The following is a 24,035-nucleotide window of genomic DNA, read 5'->3' as shown; positions in this document are numbered from 1 at the left end:
ATGTAAATCTTTCATGGTGCACATAGGTAATTCGCTGATTTGCCCATCCCCGATGTAGGGTTTCTAGGCCACCCATGCAAATGTGGTCAGTTTATATAAGAAAAGGATTATAGGAAATTAGACACTATTACACAACTATTAAGCAAATACTAAGCAAATCTTAAGGCTATGTTCTCATTAACCACTATTATCTTCTATGAAGTAATTTCATGTTCTGGATATCAATCCAAACGTACTACACAAAATCAATAACAAGACAAAAATACATTTATTTTTCATTTAGCACATTTAATTCAAATTATGGTTTCAAATAAATACATAATTGAGGTGACTGACCCATATCACAAATATCCTCAAATTTCTTTTTAAGAATTAAGAGCAAAAAACTAAAACTTCAAGTATATCTCAAAACTATCACTTATCTGTACAGTACTAATGAAATTATATGGACAAAATATTTGTCAGGAGATGCTTTCCCTTCCAAAGAGAATGCCATAAATCCTGAGGGCTTCAGTCAGTCAACTCAGTAAACTAAGCACAGGTTAGGTTTACATCTTCAACAGTGATCCAGCATAGAGGCTACTTTTACAGCTGCTTTTGCTTGAGCTCTTCAGCTGTGTTTTGCTGTTGCTTTTCACCGCTGCAGATCCCTTCTCCCGGACTCCTGTGAGCTCCGTGAAGCTCGCAACTACAGAATCTGTCAGAAGCATTGCCCTTTTCGCCACGTCTGCTTTCTCGTGAAGAAACTCCTGACAGAAAATAATGTGGTAAAGTCATTTTATAAAGGTTGGTGAAAATACATGTTAGAATAGAGTAGTCTCTAAAATGCCAAATTACGTATTTATTCATGAATTATGAATACTAATGAATACCAACAATAGTAGTAGTAATTTGAAATCTCTACCTTTATCATATCCATCATGTGTAAGATGCTCATGTTCTCGATTGGCCCATACTGCTGTGAATGACACTGCTCCCCCATATTCTGGATGGCTATGAAGACACTCCCGAGCTCTTCAGTCTATCAGGAAACCGTATGCACAAGCTGTATATCATTTATATGTTATACACACTGAATCCAATGCACATTTCACAGATATCACAAATTATACATGGCACAAATATCACGTTCATTCATTATCGGCAGACTGGTTGCTTCAGAAGATAGTTCACTATGTAGCTAGCTGAACGGTATTTTCTTGCCTAAGACTACAAACCCTCAAATGTCGTTATACCAGCCATTCTAATTCCAGCTAGTCGTCAGCAACTATCCTTCACCAAAAAAATAATTGTAAAGGACAACCAAAAATGAAACGAAAACACACGTAATATAAAAAAAACTAAATCCCTTTAATGTTGGAAGGAATGATGGTTAACTGTGCCCTCCAGTGGCCAAAATTGTCCTAATCTAAAGATACAGTATATTTTCATAATTGGGGTATCTTGGGTTATTTTGCCATCTGTTCAATTAGGGACTTCAGTGAGGTGATTTACACAAGGGGAAGAAAGAGACAGGTGTGCATCAGCCCTTTTTGCATTTTCCATTTATTCAAGGCTCAAATGACTCCAATTGCATTTCACAGTGGAATCTTTCACACTTTTATAACAACTATGGTACATGGATCTTCACCGAAGAATGCAATGAGATATGAGCAGTGTATTCTGACCTGGTCTCGAGATTGTCCTTGGTGCAAATGTAGGTTCATCTCCATTTCCTTATTCCTCTCTCTGATTCTGTCCCATTGGTTCTGCAGTTCGTACAGCTTCCTGTTTGTCATCTGCTCCAGAAAGAAATGGATGAGTGTACACCTGAGCAAAAGAAAGTTTTTTTCTCATGTTTGACACAGCCATTCATTTCCTGCACAGGGAAACAGACTATAAAATGTCCTAAATGATTTATGTGATACTGGTACATACAATATTAATCACTTGCATACAGTTATATGTTAGGCTTCCAAATAGAACAGAAAGGCCTTTATCATAATGCCAAGATTACTCCTCCGATACGTGTAGCCTGTCTTAGAGATACAGTTCCAAGTACAGTTAAATTCCATTCCATTGATTTACATAATTTTGAGTTTCTTTTTTTTCTGACAAAGTCAGAATTTAAAAAGCACATTGCAGGATGTTTACAACATTTGTAACCATTACCACATACATATAGTTTATTAATGAATTTTATGTATGTGTTTGCAAGATACAACTAGCTGGACATGTTATTGCTGAAAAATGAGTGCTGAACATCATTGATAAATATCAGCAATGATATCACATTTACGTATTCAAAACATGTCCAGGGTGTATGTCGATGGTGAGGAAACCAACGTTCACGTCCATGTTACTGCTGTAGTCCCTGGTACTGAATGTCCAGCTGGCATCCTTACGTGGATACCGCCTTGCAGTTTCTGAAGTTATTAAAGGTTAACATGGCACTTTAGAAGTGGCCGTGTTGCATGCGTCGCACCAGCTTGTTGGTGTCGTGCTCCTGCTTCAGAGTCTCCAGGCTGCGCTGACTGCTCTCCAGCTCGTCCACCAGCCGGCCGAGCCGCTCCAGGAGGTCCTGGTGAGTGACGGACAGGGTTTCCCGACGGCGGATTACAGGCAGGACTTGTGATTCCCCTCCGTACTGCAGGTAATCTGCGTGGAAGGAGAGGAGGCAATCACAGGGTCACTACAAAAACAGTGATAAAAATAATCTTTTACTCGGTTGAATGAAAGACATCGCTATGCTGCACCAGACCTGTATTTAGTCCTCACTTCTTGGAAACTTACTTTCAGGAAGCCGGTCTAAAACCAAGAGCAGGTAGTTTTCGTATGCCTTGTATTTGTTCACCGTCTCCTTTAAATGACACTGCCTATAGGAGTTGTCAAAATTAGATTCATATAAACATTAAAAGAATAAAATGACACATTTTTGCTGTGAAAGTGCAATCTACAAGCCACAAATAAGATGCTACTATTATCTTACCGAAATGCTGTTTTCATTGTGCTATCAATACTATTTGAGATCTGTACTCAATCATTTAAGTTCAAACACAATATCCACTATCCAATGTTAGTAACCACATGTTGGTTACAGTCTTTTATCATGATATCGTTCACTTGGGTTACCTGGCCTGCAGTTTCTGAAGCTGTTGCTGAAGCTCCCCTATCTCAGTTTCTTTCAGCTCATTCTGCTTCCTCTCCGCGAGGTATTTCCTTTGAGCCCGACGCCGCTTTGCCTCGTTGTCCTGGACAAACTTCTCAAACTTTCCCGACCTGTCTTTGCTCTAAATACAAGAAAGCCCAGTACAAAGAATGACTAATAACCAACATATGAGCAACAATATAGCTGCAGGAAAATGACTCACAGTAATATTTGTTATATTTTGGGTTTCTCTGTGAACTGTAGTTTATCTGACCTGCTCTGTATGTTCTAATGGCCTTGATATGCAGTTCTTTGTATGTTGCTTTGGATAAAAGCGTCTGCTAAATAAAATGTAATGTAGCATTGTTTACCAGATTCAGAACGGCTTGCTGCTTTACCAAACTCGATGTGTTCAGCCGCAGCTGTTTTCTAAACGGGACATGAATCAGTCTTGCTCCACAGGACACCAGAGCATTGAAAAGTTGCAGCCGATGCTGGTGTGCCGATGTTTTGTAGACTCACTGCCTGCTGCTTGTGCTCGAACTCCGCTCGCCGGTGTCCTAGGGCCAGCAAGCGTTCCCTGATCTCCTGTCGTTTAAGGGCCAGTTCCCTGTCCGCCTCATCAACCTGCACTCGCTTCTTCAGCACCAAGGTCCTCTGCAGAGTGTTCACTCCTGTCTCCAGAAGCTTACTAGATGCCTGCACATATACAATATTCATGACAGTGATGGCAAGGGCTTACAGTATTACAGTAGCACTGCATTCAAACCACATAAACAGGGGTAGCCAAAGTCAGCCACTCTGAAAATACTTTTCTTTTACAAAATGATTTTAACTGGAGTGCTTCTTAAAATCTCGTCCCTGGTGATAGTTGGAATAGAACTCCCCTTCCTACCTCCCTGTAATTTCTAATTAGCCATGTATGCTGTCTATTGTAATTATAACGCTAATCTATACTTGTTTTATTATTCCTAGTGTTAGTGTATTTGCCCAATCTGTTTTATTGCTGCTTCTTGGTTGGTTCTTGTCAGATTACTCTACAGGGTTCAAGTTTTTATCTATGTGGTCACTTCTAGAACTTGGACCTGTATTTGGGTTTTCAGCACATTGGTCCCTGGTTTTGATTATGCACTGGATAAAAGTGTCTGCCAAATGCATATAATGTAATGTAATTCCTACCTCAGTTATTATTGGGATGAAGTTAGCATTTTCATTGTCTTCCTCTCTGTAAAGTGCAAAGACATAACATTTCATTTTTCAGGACTATGTTTATAAAATATCATTACACAAGTGATTGCTAAATGAAATGCTTCTGCGTAGGCTAGTCATTCTGGCTATAAGTTTGCATACACAAGCAATGATACGGTTACAGACCATGTGTGGATTCATTTTCATATAGAAAAATATATATTGACATATTGAACAATACTCAGACTGAGGCTATGTTGCACCGCGGGAAAACCTAGCCAAAGAGGTCCAATAACACATTTTAAGAGCTAATATTCAAGAGCTAGTTAAAAATAAAATATAAATAAACATAACATGATAAAACATACCTTGCATCTTCTACTTGCGTCACAAATATGTTTTTCATTCTATGTTCCACTTTAAGCTTCAGACGTGGGTCGTCTGTATTTATTTGGGGTAACGTTAGAGACATTGATTCCATTTTCAACGTGTTTGCAACTTCGTTTTGAATAAGTTGATATAAGTTATCTGGCAAATCGTCGCTTTAACAGTTATTAGAGCGTTAGTACTTGCTGAATTAAAACATTTTTTGTTAACTGCACTTAAACATAAAACACTTAGACATAACACACGAACAAGAAACTGGCATACTGGTCTTTCCAGGTGCCCGTTTCCTGCTCTTGTGTGTTACAGGTTGCCGAGTAACCAGCAGAGAAACAAGAGGCATGCGTGTGGATCGTTTCTCCGTCGGCATAGCAACTAACCAGGAGGCGATACATTTCATCGGCGGGAAGCAATGTTGTGTCCTTGCCATAGAGGCCTACCTACATTGGAAATTCTATCTATTTGACTGAAAATGAGCATTTTCTAATGTTGACATTAAAATGATGTGTCCCCATATACCCTCACTGAGCACTTCATTAGGTAGACCGGAACACCAGCTTGGTAATGCAAATCATCAGCCAATCATGTGACAGAAGCTAAAGGCATAAGAGCATGGAGACAAGGCCAAGAGGTTCAGCTGTTTTTCAGACCAAATGTGGGAATGGGGAAGAAATATTATCTAAGTGACTTTGAGTGTGGAATGATTGTTAGAGCCAGTCAGTGTGGTTTGAATATCTCAGAAACTGCTGACCTCCTGGGATTTTCACACAAAACAGTCTCTAGACTTTGCAGAGAATGGTGCAAAAAAAAAAAAAAAAAACAGTGAGCAGCAGTTCCGGGGGAAAAAACCTTTTGTTAATGAGAGAGGTCAGAGAAGAAGGGCCAGACTGGTCAAAGATGAAATGATGTCAGAAAAGATGACAGTAATGTAAATAACCACACATTACAACAGTGATATGCAGAAGAGCATCTCTGACACACAAAGTGTCAAACCTCTTAAGTGGATAGGCTTCAGCAGTAGAAGACTAATTAGTCTAAAAAACAAGTCAAATAAATACCTAATGCTCACTGAGTGTATATATCTATCCATATGATATAATATCTATATCAGTAAGCCATATATTCCTGTTTATACCACAATAACATGTTTATACCAGCCTGTTTTTCTTTACTATTGCACAAATACATTTTTGGCCTTTGTGAAATCTGTAAACTGTTGCTCTAGAGTGGTCTAGAGTGTTCTGGCTGTGCAATATATGTTCCCTATCATATTTCTACAATTGGTTGTAAAATCCTGATGTTTGAATTATGTAAAGAATGCTAGATAGCTATTTTCTCTGAAGGTGCCTATAATATTTGAGTGTACTTCATAAAAGCTTAATGCACTGCAGTTTGCAGCTGTCATTTCTGGTGTGGGGGGAACTGGAAATGGGGACATGTTGAAGCCTCGTCTCCTCTTCTTTTTGATGTCACATGGGGAGTGCTGATGCAAGTGCTTGGAGATTTTTTTAAAAATCATTCAGCGTTGGTTTTCAAGAGCTTGTCACAGTGTGCCTTAGATTTATATGAGGTGGAGCCCACCAAGAATCTACAAACAAATGATTCCAGTGATTGATTTACAAAGTTCTGCAAACATTATGCAAATTTGGCATGTAAAACACTGGCCCAGAAAAGCTCCAGTTTTCTGAAATACAGTTAAATTACACTATAATCTGAATTTGGGCTGCTAATCTTTTAGGTTAAGTTAGCATTTACAATAAATCCAGTCAGACATTTTAAAATGTGTATTGTGCTACTCCACTCAATCCTCAGATTAACTTGAGTTGCTGACCATGACATTTGCATGTAGTCAGTTGAGCTGAGGTGAGATACTCATACGCGACAGCAGAATCCCTTTCAATCACAACTTTACATATCTGAGGAAGCATTGTGGGGTGAAATAGCTATTTAACTTTTCTAAGTATTATCAGTGTCAGATCTGCTCTCACCCATTTTTCACACTTGCCTGAAAAATTGCTCTGGCAAAATTTCTAAGATGTAAATATATTGGTTGCTTTAAACTAACAGTGCTCTCCCTGGCTAATAATGCTAATCATCATCTTTGTTCTTCAGCTTTCTGTGATTTATTAATCATATTATTAATAAATGCTACTGAAATGGGTAACCATAAGCTCATGTTTACATCTGAGATACTATGTATGACACCTGAAACTTTGCCTCCATTGATTTTTAGTTTACTTTTGTGATAAAACTGCAATATTGGACACTGAAGAGTGAAAGTTCTGCACTGAACTGAACAGTGAAACTTCTATACTTTTTCTGGATTTACTTCAGGCAAGATCTCAAATGATCCTCACCTTCCTGATCTGATTGGCATCCATAGGGTCTTTAATGATGGGTAAACAACATTCCACTTGTATAATTAGGAAAGTGCTGCACAGTGCATCCATCCACTATCAACTGTTTTAGAGCACACCATTCTATGTATGCCGTTTTGTTGTTTTTAAATTCAGATGTTCAAAAGTTTATAAATTATGTTCACAATTATGCCATATAATTTGGCAAAGGAAAGTATAGATAACAGTTAGGGCATTCAACCCAGTTGCAGTGGAGATAAAAAAAAGGCCTGAAAATTACGTTCAAGTTCCAAAATTCTACAGACCTCCAGATAGATATATTATTGCACCACATATAATTAGGCAGAATAACTTTCAGATAACAGTGAGAGCATTCAACCCAGTTTCAGTGGAGATAAACAAGGCCTGTTATATAGCAAGCTATGCATTATCTAGCCTTTCCTCTCTAGCCAAAGACATATAATAAATGTATTGTAGTAATTCACCAAAGCATAATATCTAGGTGGTGTCAAAATATTAGAAGTGGATGAGAAAAATAATTACCAGAGATTTACCCTTGAAGCCTCAGCAATAGGAAAATTAGCGCCAAGGTCACAGAGCCATATAATTTCAGCATGATGCATTTGCAGCCCCACACCAGCCAGCCGTGTACCTTATTGTACTACTTCAAAACAAGGCATACCCCTCAAGGACTAAGATGGAAACTAAAGTTTGCCCCCCACACCGTATACATTTCATGTGAACCATCCAGAAATACACATCAGTGTCTTGTTGCAGCTGAGTAGGAAACCTTTCAGTGTTAAAACAACGCGGACCCGGAAAGTTATATCATCGAGTAACCGGCGAAATATTATTTCAAATTAGGAAAGAGGTAGGGCATTTCAAAAATGTCAATTTCAGAAGTGTTGCAGTGGTTGCTGTGATCCTTTTAAAAATAATTTTCTTGTAATGTTTATCAATTTTAATTGTTTATCAAATGATCCCATCTTGTCAATTGTTACAGTGAATCAGGTTCGAAAAAGAGGAATTATGTTAGAATCGTGCATGAATATTCACAAACCGCGAGACCCGATTCAACCAACCGCGTTTCGTCTAATCTTACCACTGAGCGCATGCCCTGCATGTTAATCCATTTCAAACACGAATTACACGTACATAACTGAGTCGTTGAACAATTTTTTAATTTTTTAATTTAACTAATGTCTTCAAATAAAGGTTTTATTTTACCGAAATCATGTAAGCACAATTGAAACTGCAACATGTGGGTGTAACTCTAGTATAGAAGCCATTTGCCTGACAAAAACTAGCTACATCAACGGTGTCTGTTTGCATAATATTCCAATTATTCATTTGTCAATTCTGTGTCTGTCGTATAACAAAGTTTAAGAAACCTTCCAGAAACCGTATAAAAGAAACTTTTATGTAACTCCTATAGGGTAATAATAGCCATTTATAAATATTTGCAGAAACACAATTACACTACACAGAAGGCCCAAATCGATTTTTTATAAACAATCTCTCCCTTGCTGTTTGCTTGCTTTATTTAGTCATTTTGATCATTTTGCTATTTATATCAGTGTTAAGATCTTCTGCCTGAGGAGTGACATGTTGTTAGACTACAATCTCGTGTTAATAGGCCGGTACTGTGCACTCAGGAATGTTTTAAAGAGATCATATTCCACTCAAGAAATGTTGAACTTGCCAGGACTCCGATTTACTCTCTATTACTTTGAAGCGCTTCAAAACGAATGTTATGCTCATCCAAGTTAATGTGTTTGATGTCCACCAGCTGAGTCAGTCAAGTTATGTGTTAGTGACAGACTAAATGTGCTTCAGCAAAAAAAAAAAAAAAAAAAAACTTAACTCCTTCAACCTTTGCCGGTATAAAAGGAACTATAGTTTGAGTGCCAGAAGACTGTAATACTTCCTAATTATCTGTGAGCTCTGATGTAATACATCATTGACTTTGGGCCAGAGGGGTAAGTGGTGCAGCGGAGTCAGGGGGAGCTGACAGCAGAAAGTGAAACATGCCCTTAAAAGGCATCAGCATTTTGAGAGGTCTTTGCACACAGAGCTTCTTTGCTCTTAAGCTAACTGCACATAATCACATCTAGCCAGCAGTACATGCTCCAGGTAATTATTCTGCATGCTGGATAGGGCTTTACAGTGTTTTCTGTGGGTTCACTTAGTATTTGCTTTGATGCACATACAGTATGTTTTTGTAAGTAAATGCCAGAGATTGCCGTTTGTTTTGCTGTCTCCAAAACCAAAGATTCAGGATGACTTTACCTATTCCGTTCACTGGCTGCTAGTTTCTGCTTAATTGTGGTTATTTTTTCATACTTTAAGGAAGAATTTCCTTCATGTAAGGCTCCCCGAGCCGAAATGGCAGCCTCCAGTGTAACTACAAGTGGCTCACTGCTGGGCTTTGAAGACTACAGCTTCTACAGCAACCTGTCGGATGAAGAGCTAATCCATCTGGCCATCGAGCGCAGCCTGACTGACACTCATCCATCTGCAGTTTCTGACAGTACAACCGGGATATTTGCTAGCCAAAGTCTGAACTCTGTCCCCAGAAACCCAATTCTTCCTCCTCCGCAGAATGTTCAGCCACCAGCCAACCCGCCCTGGTAAGCTCTGATTGCACTGACTATATTTAGCTTGTCAGCCCAGCACAATTTCCGTATACTTGATAACAATAACCTGCTCAGACGATTGTTCTCAATCTTTCTTTCAGTATCTCAAGAGCTTATTTGATTACATTAGCCTTTTTTTTTTTTTGGTTAGACACAGAAGAGTATTTAGTTTCTATTTCCTTCTCACATTGTATATTTAAATAGCAGAGCATACACAAATACAAACCATTCTGCTTATTATTTCGATTGTGTTTGGATAAGCTTCTGCACAGCTTATTTGATTAAAGCCAAGACTAAAAATGGACATGGTCCATTATCGCTTTGAAGGACTGCAGTGTTGGAACCCAACCAAGATCTGGAAGCATGGTCACGGTTGTTTTAATATTTGGGAGATTACAATAACTCTTCTGAGGCGACAGGAACTGGGAAGATTGCTGTAGCCTTTATTTGGGCCAATTTAATGTTTTCCTGTTTGTGAGACTTTTTCTGACGCTTATTTGAAATAGGAATTGTATATAGCCTAGAGCTTGTTTTGAGCTTCTAATGCATTCTAGGTCTGTTTGACTTGTTTAACGCAAGTCATTTTTGCCTAGATAATGCTGGTGCTTGCTGTATTTCAACACTCATATCAGATCATTTCCGGCTGGTGAGCGAGCAGATAATTTGTCTTTCCTGATAACGGAACACTTCCTTCACAAAATGAGCAAGACGACAGAGAGCTCTCTTACCCTAGTCTCTGATAAGCTGGTTTTTGGTGCGCAGGGGTGGGGTTGGAAAGTCTTAGTCAGTGTCAGCCGAGATGGAGGACTTTTTTTGTAATAAATGCATATTAATAAAGCCATGTATTGTTGTGTACATGGGAGTACTTTGTTAAAGCCTAGGAATGCCCAGTGGTGCCTGCATCTTGTCCATTCTGTACTTTCATTGCATTGTTACATCAATGTGTGTGTGGTCTCAGTCTGTTGACACCTATCTGCATGCTGTCATCTGCCTTGGCTGTGGACATTCTTTGGAGCACAGACTGAGAAGTTCATGTGTCACCGATAGGGCGACATCGTGACACAAACAGAATACCAGCCTCTTAGCATGTAGGTTTCCCCAGTTTGTTTTGGACTGAGAATTAGACCGTGGTTATATGCATGGCCTTTCTTTATCGCTTTTAAATGTAAAAAGAGAAGGCTCATATTTCATAAAAGTGATGTTGAACTACCAAAGTTCATTTGGACATACACATACGCTGGCTATTCAAATCATGCAGTCAGACAGCATTGTTTCAAATTCCCTGAAATCAACAAACCAATTAACTCAGCTTCTCGTGTTCACCTGACCTTAGCATTATTGCTCAGCGCTACGTATATATGGGTCTGGGTCTGGGTAGCATATCATATTGCATTGTAATATTATTAGTACGCACAGCTACAAAGTATGCACACATCTTGCAATGATGATTGGAAAACCAGCAATATCTGAGGTGTAGAGAAGAAGGTCACACTGCACAAGTAAATATAAACTAATGACATGCTGTTTAAGCTGTCGGAGACTACAGATGGAAACAAATCATTTTGTTTAGTCCTGTGTTTGACAGGTCAATTAGCACTCTTGATTATGGAAGCAGCCCTCAAAATCTTCTTTTGTCTGACCAGAGACTAAGATCTTGTTCAGAAAAGTACAGTGCAGAACATCCAACATGAGTACATGCGTGAACTATAAGACTGTGAGAGTGGAAAAAGGTAACCTATGCTATTTCAAATAATTCAATGTGAAATCATTTTAAATGTGAAAATTGTAGTTCAGATTAAAAAAATGACATGAACATCCGAAGATGCAAATAACTCAATGTGACCTATTTTCTTGTCATGGGTGGAAATGTTCATTCCCGTGAAAATGTGAAAAAAACAATAAACAGGGATACATACACTCACTTATCACTTTATTTGGAACACCTGTATACCTACTTATTCATGCGATTATCTAATCAGCCAATTGTGTTTCAGCAGTGCAATGCATACAATCAGTTAATGTTCACCTCAACCATCAGAATGGGGAAAAAAATGTGATCTCAGCGAAAATGTGATCTCATGTGATCTTGGTGCCAGACAGGCTGGTTTGAGTATTTCCGTAACTGCTTATCTCCTGGGATTTTCAAGCACAAGAGTCTCTTGAGTTTACTCAGAATGGTGCGAAAAACAAAAAAATGTGCAGTTAATGACAGAGCTCAGAGGAGAATGGCCAGACAGCTCGAAGCTGACAGAAAGGTGACAGTAATGCAAATTACAACAGTGGTATGTAGAAGAGCGTCTCTGAACACACAATGTGTCACAGCTCTAAGATAGGCTACAGCAACAGAAGACTTAAGTCTAAAACATAGGTCTAATAAATACCTTATAAAGTTCTCACTGAGTGTATATTTATATTGCATCTTGGCTTCTTTAACACTATCTTCATAATTGTCAGATCCTGTGCCAAAACATCTGTACTAAATGTAAACTTCAAAAAAGGTAAACTCCATGTAAATTCATAAGGCGTTTTCTTCTTGAGGTTCCCCCAAAACAGTTAGCTAATACCTTACAGTGTCCTAGCTTGAATAACAGTCAGCATCATACCGTCGATGCTGTATCTAAAATAGGAAAACTTGTGCATGTCCAATGCATTATGATCAGATCCCAGAAAAAGAATGGTATACTGACAAACATAGTGACACGGACCTCATTTTCAAGACATTGGTGTTATTCAAGATTTCTTTGTTCAGTCAGACACTGTTTCACATTTCCCAGCCAAGACTGCCATTTTACTTTTTGAAAGGCTTTTCCCTTAGTTAAAGGTACAATAGGTACTTCTAATGGCCAAGAGAGGAACTGCAGCAAGAAACATCCTCAAACCACAACACTGTTTATCCCTCACCCTTCTCTGTGAACGCGCTGACGTTGAAACCCCCCACAGCATTGGCTGTGGCAATTAGAACCAATTTTTAACCAATGAGCTTGAGTTATTGTACATCTATACAATGTTTTGGTACAAAGTGTCAGTCCGTCAACTGCGCATTTTGAAACCTGAATTTAAGGACTATAAAGACAGGTAGAGGGTGAGTCAACATGTCAGTGAGCCATGTTAATGAAGGGATTTACAATGGTCTTGTAACAATATTTTAACACAAAAGTCTTACCTATTGTACCTTTAATTTCCTTCAAAAACAAAGTCAGGCAATTTTGTGTAATTTGCAAATGCAAATGAACTGGAGACAATGACATGCAAAAAAAAAAAAAGTGCAATTGTATGAAATACTAGGATCTGTGTGACACATCCAATGAAGTGAGAGTCCTTGATTCAGTAAGTCACTCCATATTCTGAAATAGAATCCTGAAAGTTCCAGTCTCACAGGGTGATGCACAGTTGGCCATAACATCCGGGCAGAATGGGCTTCAGTTGGTCTACATCAGGTACGCCTAACCTCACCAAATAAATGTGACTCATCCGCTTGTTGAAGAGCCTGAAGTCTGACTGGGCCAGCTGCTCGTGTACAGGTCAGGTGCTAGCCCACCGAGCGAAACGCTAGCTGGCAGAGCACAGGCAATGCTGCACTATGCCAAACTAATGAAGGGCATTGCAAGGATAGGTTGAGCCAGCTAACATGACTCGGCATTCCAAATATAAAGAAAAATGCTGTATTTGCAAAGGATCAGCATTTTTAAAGACATCTTTGCTTCGTGCTATTGTACGAATTGTGGTGAGCATCAGATTTTTATGGATTATGATTATTTTTCTTATCCACAATTTTGCTCAATTTTTTTTTAATTTGATATCTAATTACTGGCATATAGTGCCGTGAATCGTGAGCTGGCATGACTGACTGCTTCATAATAACTATTCTTTAGTCACAGGGTTGAATGGTAATGAGGTGAAATAGTGGGTTAGATATCAAGTCAGGTGACCTCTTCCTGTGTCCTTTTTACAGTCAAGATATACGATGTCGTTGAAAAATCGGAATTCTGCATATCCGAAATAGAGTACAGTAGGATATGTGGTCATATGGTTTACACATATGACTACTTCCAGGAGAGACTTGTGACGGAGACTCAGACAAGCGCTTCTTCCTATTGTTCACTTCTTTCTTTTTTGCCAATAATTCATAAAGCCGTTTCGCTGTCTATGGTTATGTATTTTTTCAGGAGTAACAATACTCGTTTATAAGATCAGTGGTGTGTGTTATATTACGCATTACCTAGCCAACGTTTTGCCAATATTTCAATGACTAAATGCTGTGTGCTGTCCTGCTCTTCTTTAGCGTCCTCCAATAGGAAAATCATCGTGCATTCTGTAGAAGTAACAGTCATGTGGCGGCCTTTAACAGTGTGGATTACTTACTTAGAATCACCACAAAATTGAGTGATTGTCCAGCATTTATCTGGAAGTGTTATGCCTACATTCCCTGGTAGTGCATTATTGCGCATACGAGAAAAACCGGTCATATGGGGTGTTTTAAATTACATTGAAATCTTGAAACGCGTTAGGTGTTTTGCATTTCAGATAGCTTAATGCTATATAATCTTGCAAGTCCTGTAGTTCCGGAGAAAATATGGTGGCTAGCTCTACAGCTCCCTAATGACTTAAATCCATTAGCCGAGTATTATCGCGTTTGGTGAGACTGGTTGGTTTGCTTTGTCATATATGGTCATCGCCTGCAGTCACTCCACATGTCAATACAATCCGAAAATAATCGCAGTGCAGCTGGGTCCCTTTTGGTTCCCCCCAGCTGCTCTCATTCTAGAGCTGGATCACTTAACGGTCAGAGTAAATAGGCATTGCAAAATGACACGATTTAGTTATAAAGAGTATCTCTCGCTTTTTCGCTCCAGTGGGACAAACGATTTCCTGCAATGTAAGAATACTGACGACGCAACGAAGAGCTATTCCTTCGTCACTGGCGGTGGCGAGCGAAGTGTTGCGTGGCGGCGATACGACGGCTCACTGTACGTCACCCGTGAGCCCGTGGAGTGAGTTCCTTTGTTTTTCTCCTTGTATCACTAGATGGTTCGGGGCTCCTTTGATCAGGCTCTTGAAACCTCCTTGATATGAGAAATGAGTCATGCCATGTCATTTAAAATAATTATATCGGTTTTATATTTTTATGTGATATTAGAAAATGCGCTTCTGTCAGACAAGTTGCCCCCGATTGGCTGGTCAAACCAGTGGTTTGTGCATGCAAATGTAGACTGTATGCATCCTGGTCGCCTTTGAAATGCTTAGTTCAATGATAAGCCAGTATAATAACATTATCCCAATGAACATTTATTCAGTCATATTTTTATGTTATTTTGATATTATATTTGATATTAATTTTACATTTGTGAACCGTACATGGGTACGTTTGTTGTGTTCTTTGTTTTACACAACTGAATACAAAACCTCAAAAGCACAAGTAAAAGGTTTGACCCTATTTGAATGAAATAAACGTCTAACCCTTCAACACCTTAATATATGAAATATTCTGAATATGAAATACGAACCCAGCTTTCCATATTTCCATATTTCCATATTTTTCTTTTAGGGATTCTCATTCGATAGTTACAGCGATCAGAAGCGGCGATGTGAAAACAGTGAGTGACCTTGCATCTTCTTCTGCAAAAAGCCTGTTGTTGGAAAACAAGGATGGATGGATACCTTTGCACGAGGCGGCCTATTATGACCAAGTCGAATGCTTGAAGGTTCTCCTGAAAGGTGAGCGCATGTGTAGCAAGGACACGTTCATTGTTGTCTTTCTAGGTGATCATAAAGCAAACATTTCTTAGGGCTATGGAGCATAGGTGCAATCTCAACCAAGTGATGGATGTGTGTGTATTATTCACCGTGTATGTGCTCTGTCTATTCTTTCAGCTCAACCCACCTCCCTCGATAAGCGTACCCTATTTGAGCAGACGGCTCTCCTTCTGGCAGTGGCCAGGGAGAACACAGCCTGTGTGCAGTACCTGCTGGAGAAAGGCGCCGACCCTGAAATCGCCAGCAAAAACAAAGACACCCCTCTTTACAAAGGTAACACTTCTTTGTGCTAGAGTTTTGAAATTATTCACTAAAATTGTTGGTTTATGATTGCTAGTTCTTGAGTTACGGCTTTACTGTACTTGGATTGCTTCAGTTGAAGTGCGTATGACTCTATTAAAAGCTTAAGCGTTGAGTGTTCACTCTTGATGAATTCATGTGTTTACAGCAGGGCACAGTTCTAGTATTTCTTCTTCTCTGCCCAACCACAGCTTGCGAGATGGAGAATGTGGAAATTGTGGCCCTCATTCTGAAGTTTGGAGGTGGAGTGAACCAGCGTTGCATTCAGGGCTGGACAGCTCTCCACGAGGCAGTGTGTCGCAACAACATAGAGATTTGCAAGATGCTGGTTGCAGCTGGGGCTACAGTCAACCCACCTGACATGTATGGCATCACCCCACTCTTTGTGGCTGCGCAGAGCGGGAGAGTCGAGGCACTGTGCTTCCTCATTGAAAACGGTAAGTTTCATAAGTATGGTAATCTGGGAGTTCTGGACCAGAACTGAATCACTTATGGTTACATTTTTGTAATGTATGGTTACATTCTGGATCTGTGTACATTTTGTGCTGAATGTACAGTGTGTACAGTAACTCATGAGCATTTACAGTGGCTTGTCAGTATCGATAGCGGATCAGGCAGGTAAATGGTCCAATCAACCAAAATAGTGGTTCAAGGTTAAAATGAATCAGCTTCTTATGTCAGATTGGTTGCCTTCATAATAGTGTTAAGGAGCATGCTAGGACAAAACTGATATCACCACTGTTCTGAACAGATATGTCCCTTTGATACTGTTCTCACTGGCAACAGGGATAATCATGGCTAGAAGGCAGGATTTAATTAACTTTTAATGCAGTTAACTTTCTTATGCTAATCACAGCCTTCCCTCATTTTACCAATTATTTCTTTTTTATTATTATTAAATTTTTTTGTAAAGGTATTCCAATTTGTACAATATTAAACATGAATGTTTTGCCTTGGCAGGTTACAATTAATATGATTAAATACATATGCACAATCCACAATAACAATAACAATAAATATTTGGCACATGTCCATCTCCCAGTCACGAGTACTGTCTGTTCTGGCTCCATGGTGGTGGAATGACCTCCCTGTAGAGGTCAGAACAGCAGAGACTCTGACCACCTTTAACCACAGGCAGAAGACACTCCTCTTCAAGCTGCACCTCTCCCCACCCCTCCCTATGTTCCTGTAATCTGTAATAGATTGGTAGCTGTTATTTTGAAGTTGTCACAATAGTGTGTCATTATCTCTAGACTTGTGTTCGCTAGGATGGTAGTATTTCTATGTAAGCCATTTATTGTGGTTCTTAGATAAGCGTATATCATTCTTTCATGTTGTGTTGTATAAAAACGGTTTCATAGATATAATCCATTGTCAGATTAATCTACAAGGCCCAAGTCCTTATCTTTCTTATATTCTGAGCGGTTGAAACTGTACTTCCCTGTAGGGTCTTTCAGCGCACTTGTTCCTGGTGATGGGTATGCCCTTTGCACTTTGTTGTACGTCGCTCTGGATGCCAATAATGTAACATCATGACACAATTAGACGATAGACTCTGGATTGTGCTAAGAGACACATGCATATCAAACAGATGGTGTTGGGGCTTCCCCAGCCTATGAGATTTAATATTGCTGGTTGTGATGTGGTCGTGATGCATACCCATGCCCCCCTCTGTGAAATGACCACCGCTGTCTTCTGGGCACAGGTGCAGATGTCAACAGCCAGGCAGCTGACGGGGCCACAGCGCTGTTTGAAGCCAGTAAGAATGGGCACAAGGACGTAGTGGAGATCCTGCTGTCTCATAACGCAGATGCAAACAGACCTGCCAAGAGTGGCCTGCTGCCCCTGCACATAGCTGCTGACCGTGGGCAGGACGAGTAAGTCACATTGTGTTGCTTTATTTATACACAGAAATATTATTACTGCTAATCTCACACTGCTCACTGTAATTTAGCATTGAAAAATATTTAGATAAACTTAACTGATAACAGTAATGGTGGATATTGTAATATGTGCCTCAGTGTCTCACTAATGAGGAGGCTGTTTTGGTTCTGTGGTTGTACAGCTGAAGTTCTCAATTTCACATGAGATTTGCTAATGTTTTGCAACATGCAGATGGGACCAATCATTAGTTTGAATATCTTTCATTCGGCTTAGCCATGACTGCATGTGCAGGCTCTTCCTGTGTGTTTTTATATAGTTGGTGAAACAAATGACAAAACAAAGTTTTTTTCACATACTGGTTGAAAATAACTTCATTTCTTCATACAGTTTGAATTTTAAAATTTGAACAGCATATTTAAATGTTAGAATATAGGGCTTAGCGTAAAGACACAGAGTTGAGGGGATATTGCTATTTTGATGCAACAGCTAAATAACAAAATGATGGCAGTGAAATACTAATTCAAGACATTGAATTACCCTAGAAATCTCCATTTGTTTTTTAAGCTGAGACAACAGATAATGATGTATCAGCCCAAGTTTAAAGAATTGAAATATCCTGACATGAGACTGGCACTGCACAGCCCAGACTGTTGAATGTCATGCAGTCAGCCACCCTAACCTTCTGGCCTGTTTCTTCCAATGGGAGGATTGTGTCGTTGCTGATGCCAGCCACCAGCCGGGCCCGGCTGCGGAGAAGTGGCATCAGCCCCCTCCATCTGGCCGTCGAGAAGAACCAGGATGACGTGCTGGAGGTCCTGATCCAGGCCGGCTTCGATGTCAACGCCAAGCTGTCCCACGACCGCTCCATCATGCACGAGGACCGCCGCAGCACGGCGCTCTACTTCGCCGTGGCCAACGACAACGTGGAGGCCACCACCATGCTCCTGGAGGCTGGCGCCGACCCCAACCTGGACACCCTCAACCCTCTCCTGGTGGCCGTGCGACAGGGCTGCGTCGAGACCCTGGTCCTGCTGGTGGAGCACGGGGCCGACGTCAACGCGCCCATCCCCACCTACCCAACCACCTTCCCCAGCTCTGTCATGTTCTGCGTCAGATACCTGCCTCTGCTCAAGTACCTTATGGACAGGGGCTGTGACGCCCTGGCCTGCTTCCGGTGCCAGTACGGCAGCAACCCGCACCCACCGATCGATGCCCCCCTCAGCAGGGGCACAGAGGGCCTGAGCGGGGGCGCACCAGGTGATGGCCCCACCAAGACACCCATACAGGTAGGAGGAACTGAAGATACATTGTGGTAAAGGCTATTTACAATAAGGTTCCATTAATTGGCATGAACTAATGTAGTTCTGTAAAGCTCTATTAATGTATTTGTACGTAATTAATTCAGTTCATGTCTTTCATATTGGAATGGGAAAGTCAGTTCATGTATTTGTTAATGGTTATAAGTACATCTTATATAACTAATTATAAGTTCATTGTATGGTTTGCTAATGTTTAAATATCATGTAACAAATACGTTAGTTAGTTGTGAAGAAATGCATGAACTAATGAAAAGAAAATGTTATGCTTAATTAATGTATTCGTCCATCATTACTTAACTAAATTTGTTAATGCCAATTCTTGAACCTTATTGTAAAGTGTGACTGAGTATTCTTTTGACTGAGATTGTGTTTTAACTCCCCCTGCTCTTTGTCCCAGTTCTGTGAGATGCTCTGCTCACCCTCTGTGAGTAGCTGGGCTGGGCCTGTCATTGACCTGCTGTTGGACTACGTGGGAAACGTACAACTGTGCGCTAGGCTAACTGAACATTTGGACAGCCATGAGGACTGGGCCGTCATCAAAGAGAAATCTAGTGAGTGCCTCAGCTCTGCGATATCATAACATGCATAAGCATCCATGTATAATCCGCCCACGTTATGTGTAGGTATTACCAGGTATGACCATCTCAGTGCACTCACTTCATAATTAAATCAGGTGAGCTGTTTTGCTGTTTGTAGCAAATAGCTTATTTGTTCAAAGTATTTGGTTGACTACTACTACTACTGTAGCGCACTAATGTCTACTACAACATCATTTCCTACTTCAGTAATACACACCTCATGTACATTTGCAAACCCAAGTGATCTTACTTTAAGGTATTAGTGGTATTTCTGTTTGCCCATTTGCTTCTGAAATCTCATCTTTGCTAGTAAAATTTCCATTTACAGTCCATAAAGTTGAATCTTGAATCTCGATGAAGTGAAATTAACATGGCTTCTCCTGGGGTGTGTTGTCAGAACTACCTCGTCCCCTGATGCACCTCTGCAGGCAGACCATTCGCACACAGATGGGGATACAGAGGCTGAAACATCTGGGCACCCTGCCTCTCCCAGGACAACTAATCAAATACATGAGCAATGATCGCACCAGGGAGGAGTATTTGTACTAGCAGTTATCAGATCAGCAGATCAGGAAAAACTTTTTTTTGGGGACTGAAAGTCACTGATCTGTTTTATTTTTGGCTCACTATTAGCTAATTTCAGACAACCTGTGGTGCTCCCACTGTGGTAAGGTGTTGCCTGTGATGGCCTTTCATTTAGAAATAATAATGCACATATTGAGTTATGAATGATATAGTGGCTATATCCAACAACATTGAAACATTTTAACCTTTTTAAACCACCTGCAATGTTAATCTAGTCTTAGTTTTTTATTCAGCAGACCTTGCAACAGGCTTTCACACCTTATGTAACATTTGATTATTCTTTAACCTTAAGCCACAGGGACTTGTATCAGTATTTAAGTTTTCTTAAACTTTACAGTTTCCAATATGAGGTAGGGTGGTCTTAACTGAAATGTGATAAGCGTGTTACAATTTTTATTGCCTTTGTACTGCACTGTAAAGCCATTACAGCCCAAATGTGTACAGATGTATTTAAACCTTTTCGGATGCAAATTTTTTTTACCCATTTGAAGCTTGAAGCTTGTTTGACCTGAACTGGGCTGTGCTATGTCAATGCAGCTCTTGTATGGCTAGGGGTAATGAGGTACCAGGTACTTCATTTGTGTAATGACAATCAATACACAGAAATTTCAGGCAAACCTCTGTAACATCACTGTAACATCACAATTTGGAGTAATTAGTATGCGTGTACTATAAGGGCATGTTATATATGACACAGATTTAGCCTAGTCTTAGACTAAATTTAATTTTGAATAGAGATTTTCCATACAAATCTTAATTTAGTCCAGGACTAAGCTTAAGCTCTGTGTCTCTGAAACCGGCCCTAAATATAGTATCTAAAAATGTTGTGTTCTGTGGACACGTGAAGATGCCCATTGCCATTCAGTGAACCTTATTTTTAAATGTATTTTTGTATTTATTTGTGCAGTTGTATTTGTAATAATTTTTATTCTTAATCATTATTTTAACTGAGGAACAAGCATGGAGCCTCATACGCTTTATTGCTGAGATCAGCATTTTATTTGAGTGGGAATTTACACATGGTGAGAGAATATGAACTTTACCGAAAGGGCTGTAAGGAATGAGCGCATCTGTATAGCTGACCAGTTTAATGCATACATGTATGTAATGCAAAGCAGGAAAATGAAAGGTTGTCAGCTGATACAGTATATACATGTTTGAAGAGCTCTGGATAATAAAGTTGAAAATGTGTATTAAGAATAATTACTCCGGGACACAGAAGTCAGTATTTTAAAGGAAGATATATTGCTTTACAATTTGTCACATTTCTGAACCAACTGTGTATTAGACATACCCCATATTAGGAACATATCTACCTCATTAGCCTAATGTTGTAATGATAGTCAGTCAATATTGGTCAGGTTGTGTACAGTGTGGTGTGACAGTATAACAGAATCTGTTAAATGATCCTCCTGTACTGTTAATAGACTAATAGGAATACATTATATATTTTAATGTAAATGGTTTACAGGGTAATACATTTTGGTGTTTGTATGCTGTATGTTTCTATAGAATTTTCTGTTTAATTCTAGCTGTAGTGGTTATACTGTGTATTGGTTTACCAGGGAAATGTGTAATATTACTGTACATTAGTGTCTCCAAACTCAATAATTTAATATAGTTCTTAAGCAATAAATGCTTCCACAATGTATTCACTCATGTATTGTATTGGATCAGTAGATTCCATAGACGGAGACACCAACCCCCCCAACGCACATGCGTGCACACAAACAAATAGAATTATGCTAGAAAAATATCGCTACCGTCTCTGAACTTTCTCTGTTTTTTAATGTTTCATAATAGCTGTTAAAATGTGTTCAGTTTGGCATTTCATTCTCAATCTCTTATACTAAAACGTCAGTTTGAGGATGGAATGAGCTTGAGATTGTAGTTTAAGGAACTGATTTATTCTACTTTCAGATAGGCTAACAGTTGTACAGTTAGTTTCCTACTTGATGTAAGATTAAGTTAATCTATAAAGTGGTCTCAAAAGAAAAAAGGCAAATACCACAATACGTTCACATTCTGAAGTCCTTAAATCGTAATATTCAAAGCAAAACTGTTCCTTGACCTAAGTGCTCTTGAAAATGTATCATTCAGTTTTAAATGGAATTTTACGATGGTAAACGCAGGGCTAGTCAACTATGAGCGGACAAAACACAATAAATAAGCTGCTCTGACTTAAAAAGTCAAATAAAAACCTAAATATTTACAATATACCCTACGTATTGTTTTTTTGCTGATGCAAATTAGGTGTTTATATAAATCCAAACACGCTAAAAATTGGAGATGGAATAGTTGGTTTTGTTGGGATGGGCTTCACCACAACGTGCGTGTGACTTTTTTGTATATTGTGGATGCCCTCCGCTTCGGCTTGGGTTACAGTGGCCTTTCCCCACAGCCCAGCTTCAGCGAAGCCAGAGTGGGGAAGGACAACATGGCTTTGGAAGACGTGGTGTCCATGGTACTGAAAAGGACAGCACCCGCATAAATTCATGCTTCCGGAAGTCATGTCCAGGATAAGGGGTTCCTTTTCCGCAGTGGTATGCTGGGTGGAAACAAACGAATTGGCTCTGGGCTCTTCGGGATATGTTTTTATTTTTTCGTCCTCTGATTCCGAAGGCCCACCGACGCCAACACACGCTTGGCTTTTTCTCCAAGCTACCTGGAAAGACTCCCTTTTACTTTTGGAAGATCTGGGTTCTTCCCAGAAAGATGCTGGCAGCTGTCGCTTTCTCATGGGCACCTGGTCTTGTCTGTTGTAATCACTTTCCAGTTTGGGATTTGGACTGAGCTTCAGACTGCCCTCTGGGTGCACACCCGTCCCTGTTTTTTCACTTATTCCGGATCGGTGGAGGTTACGGTTCACAGTCTCAAAAGCGTACACACCAGACTTGTCCTCTAATGCTTTTCCGTTACCCGAGTCTGTCGCTCTGTATGCGTGGCATCGCGGCATCCTTGAGTACTTCTGTGAAAAACGCTTCAGTTGTTTCTGTAGATACTTCCTGTGGTCCACCGAGCGCCTGCACGGTGCTGACTTGTCAAGAGCAGCCTTGATATCGCTGGATGCCAAGTTTACAAAGTTTAATAAAGTTTTCACTTCGCTATCTGCGCTCGCCATCCTGTCATCCCGAGTTTGGAAAACTCGGTCAAGCCATAATATCAGCACCTCCTGTCGTATTCACTGTATCCATAGCCTAGAAAAGGTTTAAAAAATATGCTGTTTGGTAACAAATATATATTGTCATGACAGTCACTATTCACAGACAGAAAATGGATGCAAATATTGTCAATATGTCCAATACAATTCGGATAAATAAAAAATAATCCAATTAATTAAAAAATATTTTAGGCTTGCATCCAAAATAATTCAACAGATGATGAAATATAACCTCTCCCATTTCAACTTTCCAGTGATGTTTTAGCAACTTACCGTCTCTTGGACAGAAGGCATCCAAGTACTGCTGCTCTTCCAAAAAATAGTTTTAGCACTTCAACAAGCTGAATGAATATAAACTGCGTGTAGTTATGGTGCTTTCTTCAGGCCAATCAGCGACCTCTTTCTCCACACAATACACCCCAATCAGGCATTGAGCTCCCCGGTATCGCATTCTTTGCCCTCGCAAATTGTTGTCATGGAGACCCTCCAAGAAAAGCGCCTAATAGATGCAGTATTTCTTTGCAGCCATTCCTCTCTGTTCTGCCCCTCACTCCTCGGACTCCTGATCCTCAGTCAGGTTTTTTTTTTTTTCTACCTCCAAGGTCTCTAAAACGTCTTCTACTGACGGTGTGCAAAGACTACTTAAATCTTTTATACTTGAATATAACTTAAGTCTGTCTGGGGGCTGGCAGCAGGCATGCTTCACCGACACAAGACAATACCGGCCTTTAGGGCCCAGCCTGGGCTACTTTTAACTGTTCTG

The 24,035-nt window shown here is 39.9% G+C and overlaps 3 protein-coding genes across 3 annotated transcripts; 1 reads left to right on the top strand and 2 right to left on the bottom strand.

Annotated features, from left to right (window-relative positions):
- Positions 1–245: 245 nt before the first annotated feature.
- Positions 246–4,970, bottom strand: si:ch1073-416d2.4 (coiled-coil domain-containing protein 42 homolog). The gene is made up of 9 exons (XM_061216573.1): positions 4,684–4,970; positions 4,307–4,352; positions 3,650–3,826; positions 3,112–3,269; positions 2,773–2,855; positions 2,465–2,637; positions 1,668–1,778; positions 905–1,021; positions 246–749 (listed from the first exon to the last, which is right to left on the bottom strand). The coding sequence occupies exons 1-9, from the start codon at positions 4,794–4,796 to the stop codon at positions 549–551; spliced, it is 1,179 nt and encodes a 392-aa protein (XP_061072557.1). The 5' UTR covers positions 4,797–4,970; the 3' UTR covers positions 246–548.
- Positions 4,971–9,441: 4,471 nt separating this feature from the next.
- On the top strand, positions 9,442–22,257 carry LOC133107458 (ankyrin repeat and SOCS box protein 2-like). Its single transcript, XM_061216449.1, has 9 exons — positions 9,442–9,686; positions 14,546–14,683; positions 15,238–15,407; positions 15,564–15,719; positions 15,938–16,183; positions 17,452–17,623; positions 18,337–18,916; positions 19,347–19,500; positions 19,925–22,257. The coding sequence occupies exons 1-9, from the start codon at positions 9,442–9,444 to the stop codon at positions 20,074–20,076; spliced, it is 2,013 nt and encodes a 670-aa protein (XP_061072433.1). The 3' UTR covers positions 20,077–22,257.
- LOC133135923 (protein FAM181A-like) lies at positions 21,338–23,669 on the bottom strand. The gene is made up of 2 exons (XM_061253274.1): positions 23,546–23,669; positions 21,338–23,309 (listed from the first exon to the last, which is right to left on the bottom strand). Exon 2 carries the CDS (start codon positions 23,231–23,233, stop codon positions 22,370–22,372), a length of 864 nt encoding a protein of 287 aa, XP_061109258.1. The 5' UTR covers positions 23,234–23,309; positions 23,546–23,669; the 3' UTR covers positions 21,338–22,369.
- Between the last annotated feature and the right edge of the window lie 366 nt (positions 23,670–24,035).

The sequence above is a fragment of the Conger conger genome, chromosome 1 (genome assembly GCF_963514075.1).
Source record: "Conger conger chromosome 1, fConCon1.1, whole genome shotgun sequence".
Taxonomy (NCBI): Eukaryota; Metazoa; Chordata; class Actinopteri; order Anguilliformes; family Congridae; genus Conger; species Conger conger.
This window is presented reverse-complemented; position numbering and strand designations above follow the sequence as displayed.

Bases quoted from the DNA above. Each gene is read 5' to 3' on its own strand.
- si:ch1073-416d2.4 (XM_061216573.1), bottom strand. From the start codon at position 4,796: ATGGAATCAATGTCTCTAACGTTACCCCAAATAAATACAGACGACCCA. The intron at 2,638-2,772 runs GTAAGTTTCCAA...CCTTCCACGCAG, and splicing joins TTTAGACCGGCTTCCTGAAA to ATTACCTGCAGTACGGAGGG. The intron at 1,779-2,464 runs GTGCGACGCATG...TTTCTGGAGCAG, and splicing joins AGCACGACACCAACAAGCTG to ATGACAAACAGGAAGCTGTA.
- LOC133107458 (XM_061216449.1), top strand. From the start codon at position 9,442: ATGGCAGCCTCCAGTGTAACTACAAGTGGCTCACTGCTGGGCTTTGAA. The intron at 18,917-19,346 runs GTAGGAGGAACT...TCTTTGTCCCAG, and splicing joins CCACCAAGACACCCATACAG to TTCTGTGAGATGCTCTGCTC. The intron at 19,501-19,924 runs GTGAGTGCCTCA...GTGTGTTGTCAG, and splicing joins CGTCATCAAAGAGAAATCTA to AACTACCTCGTCCCCTGATG.
- LOC133135923 (XM_061253274.1), bottom strand. From the start codon at position 23,233: ATGGCGAGCGCAGATAGCGAAGTGAAAACTTTATTAAACTTTGTAAAC.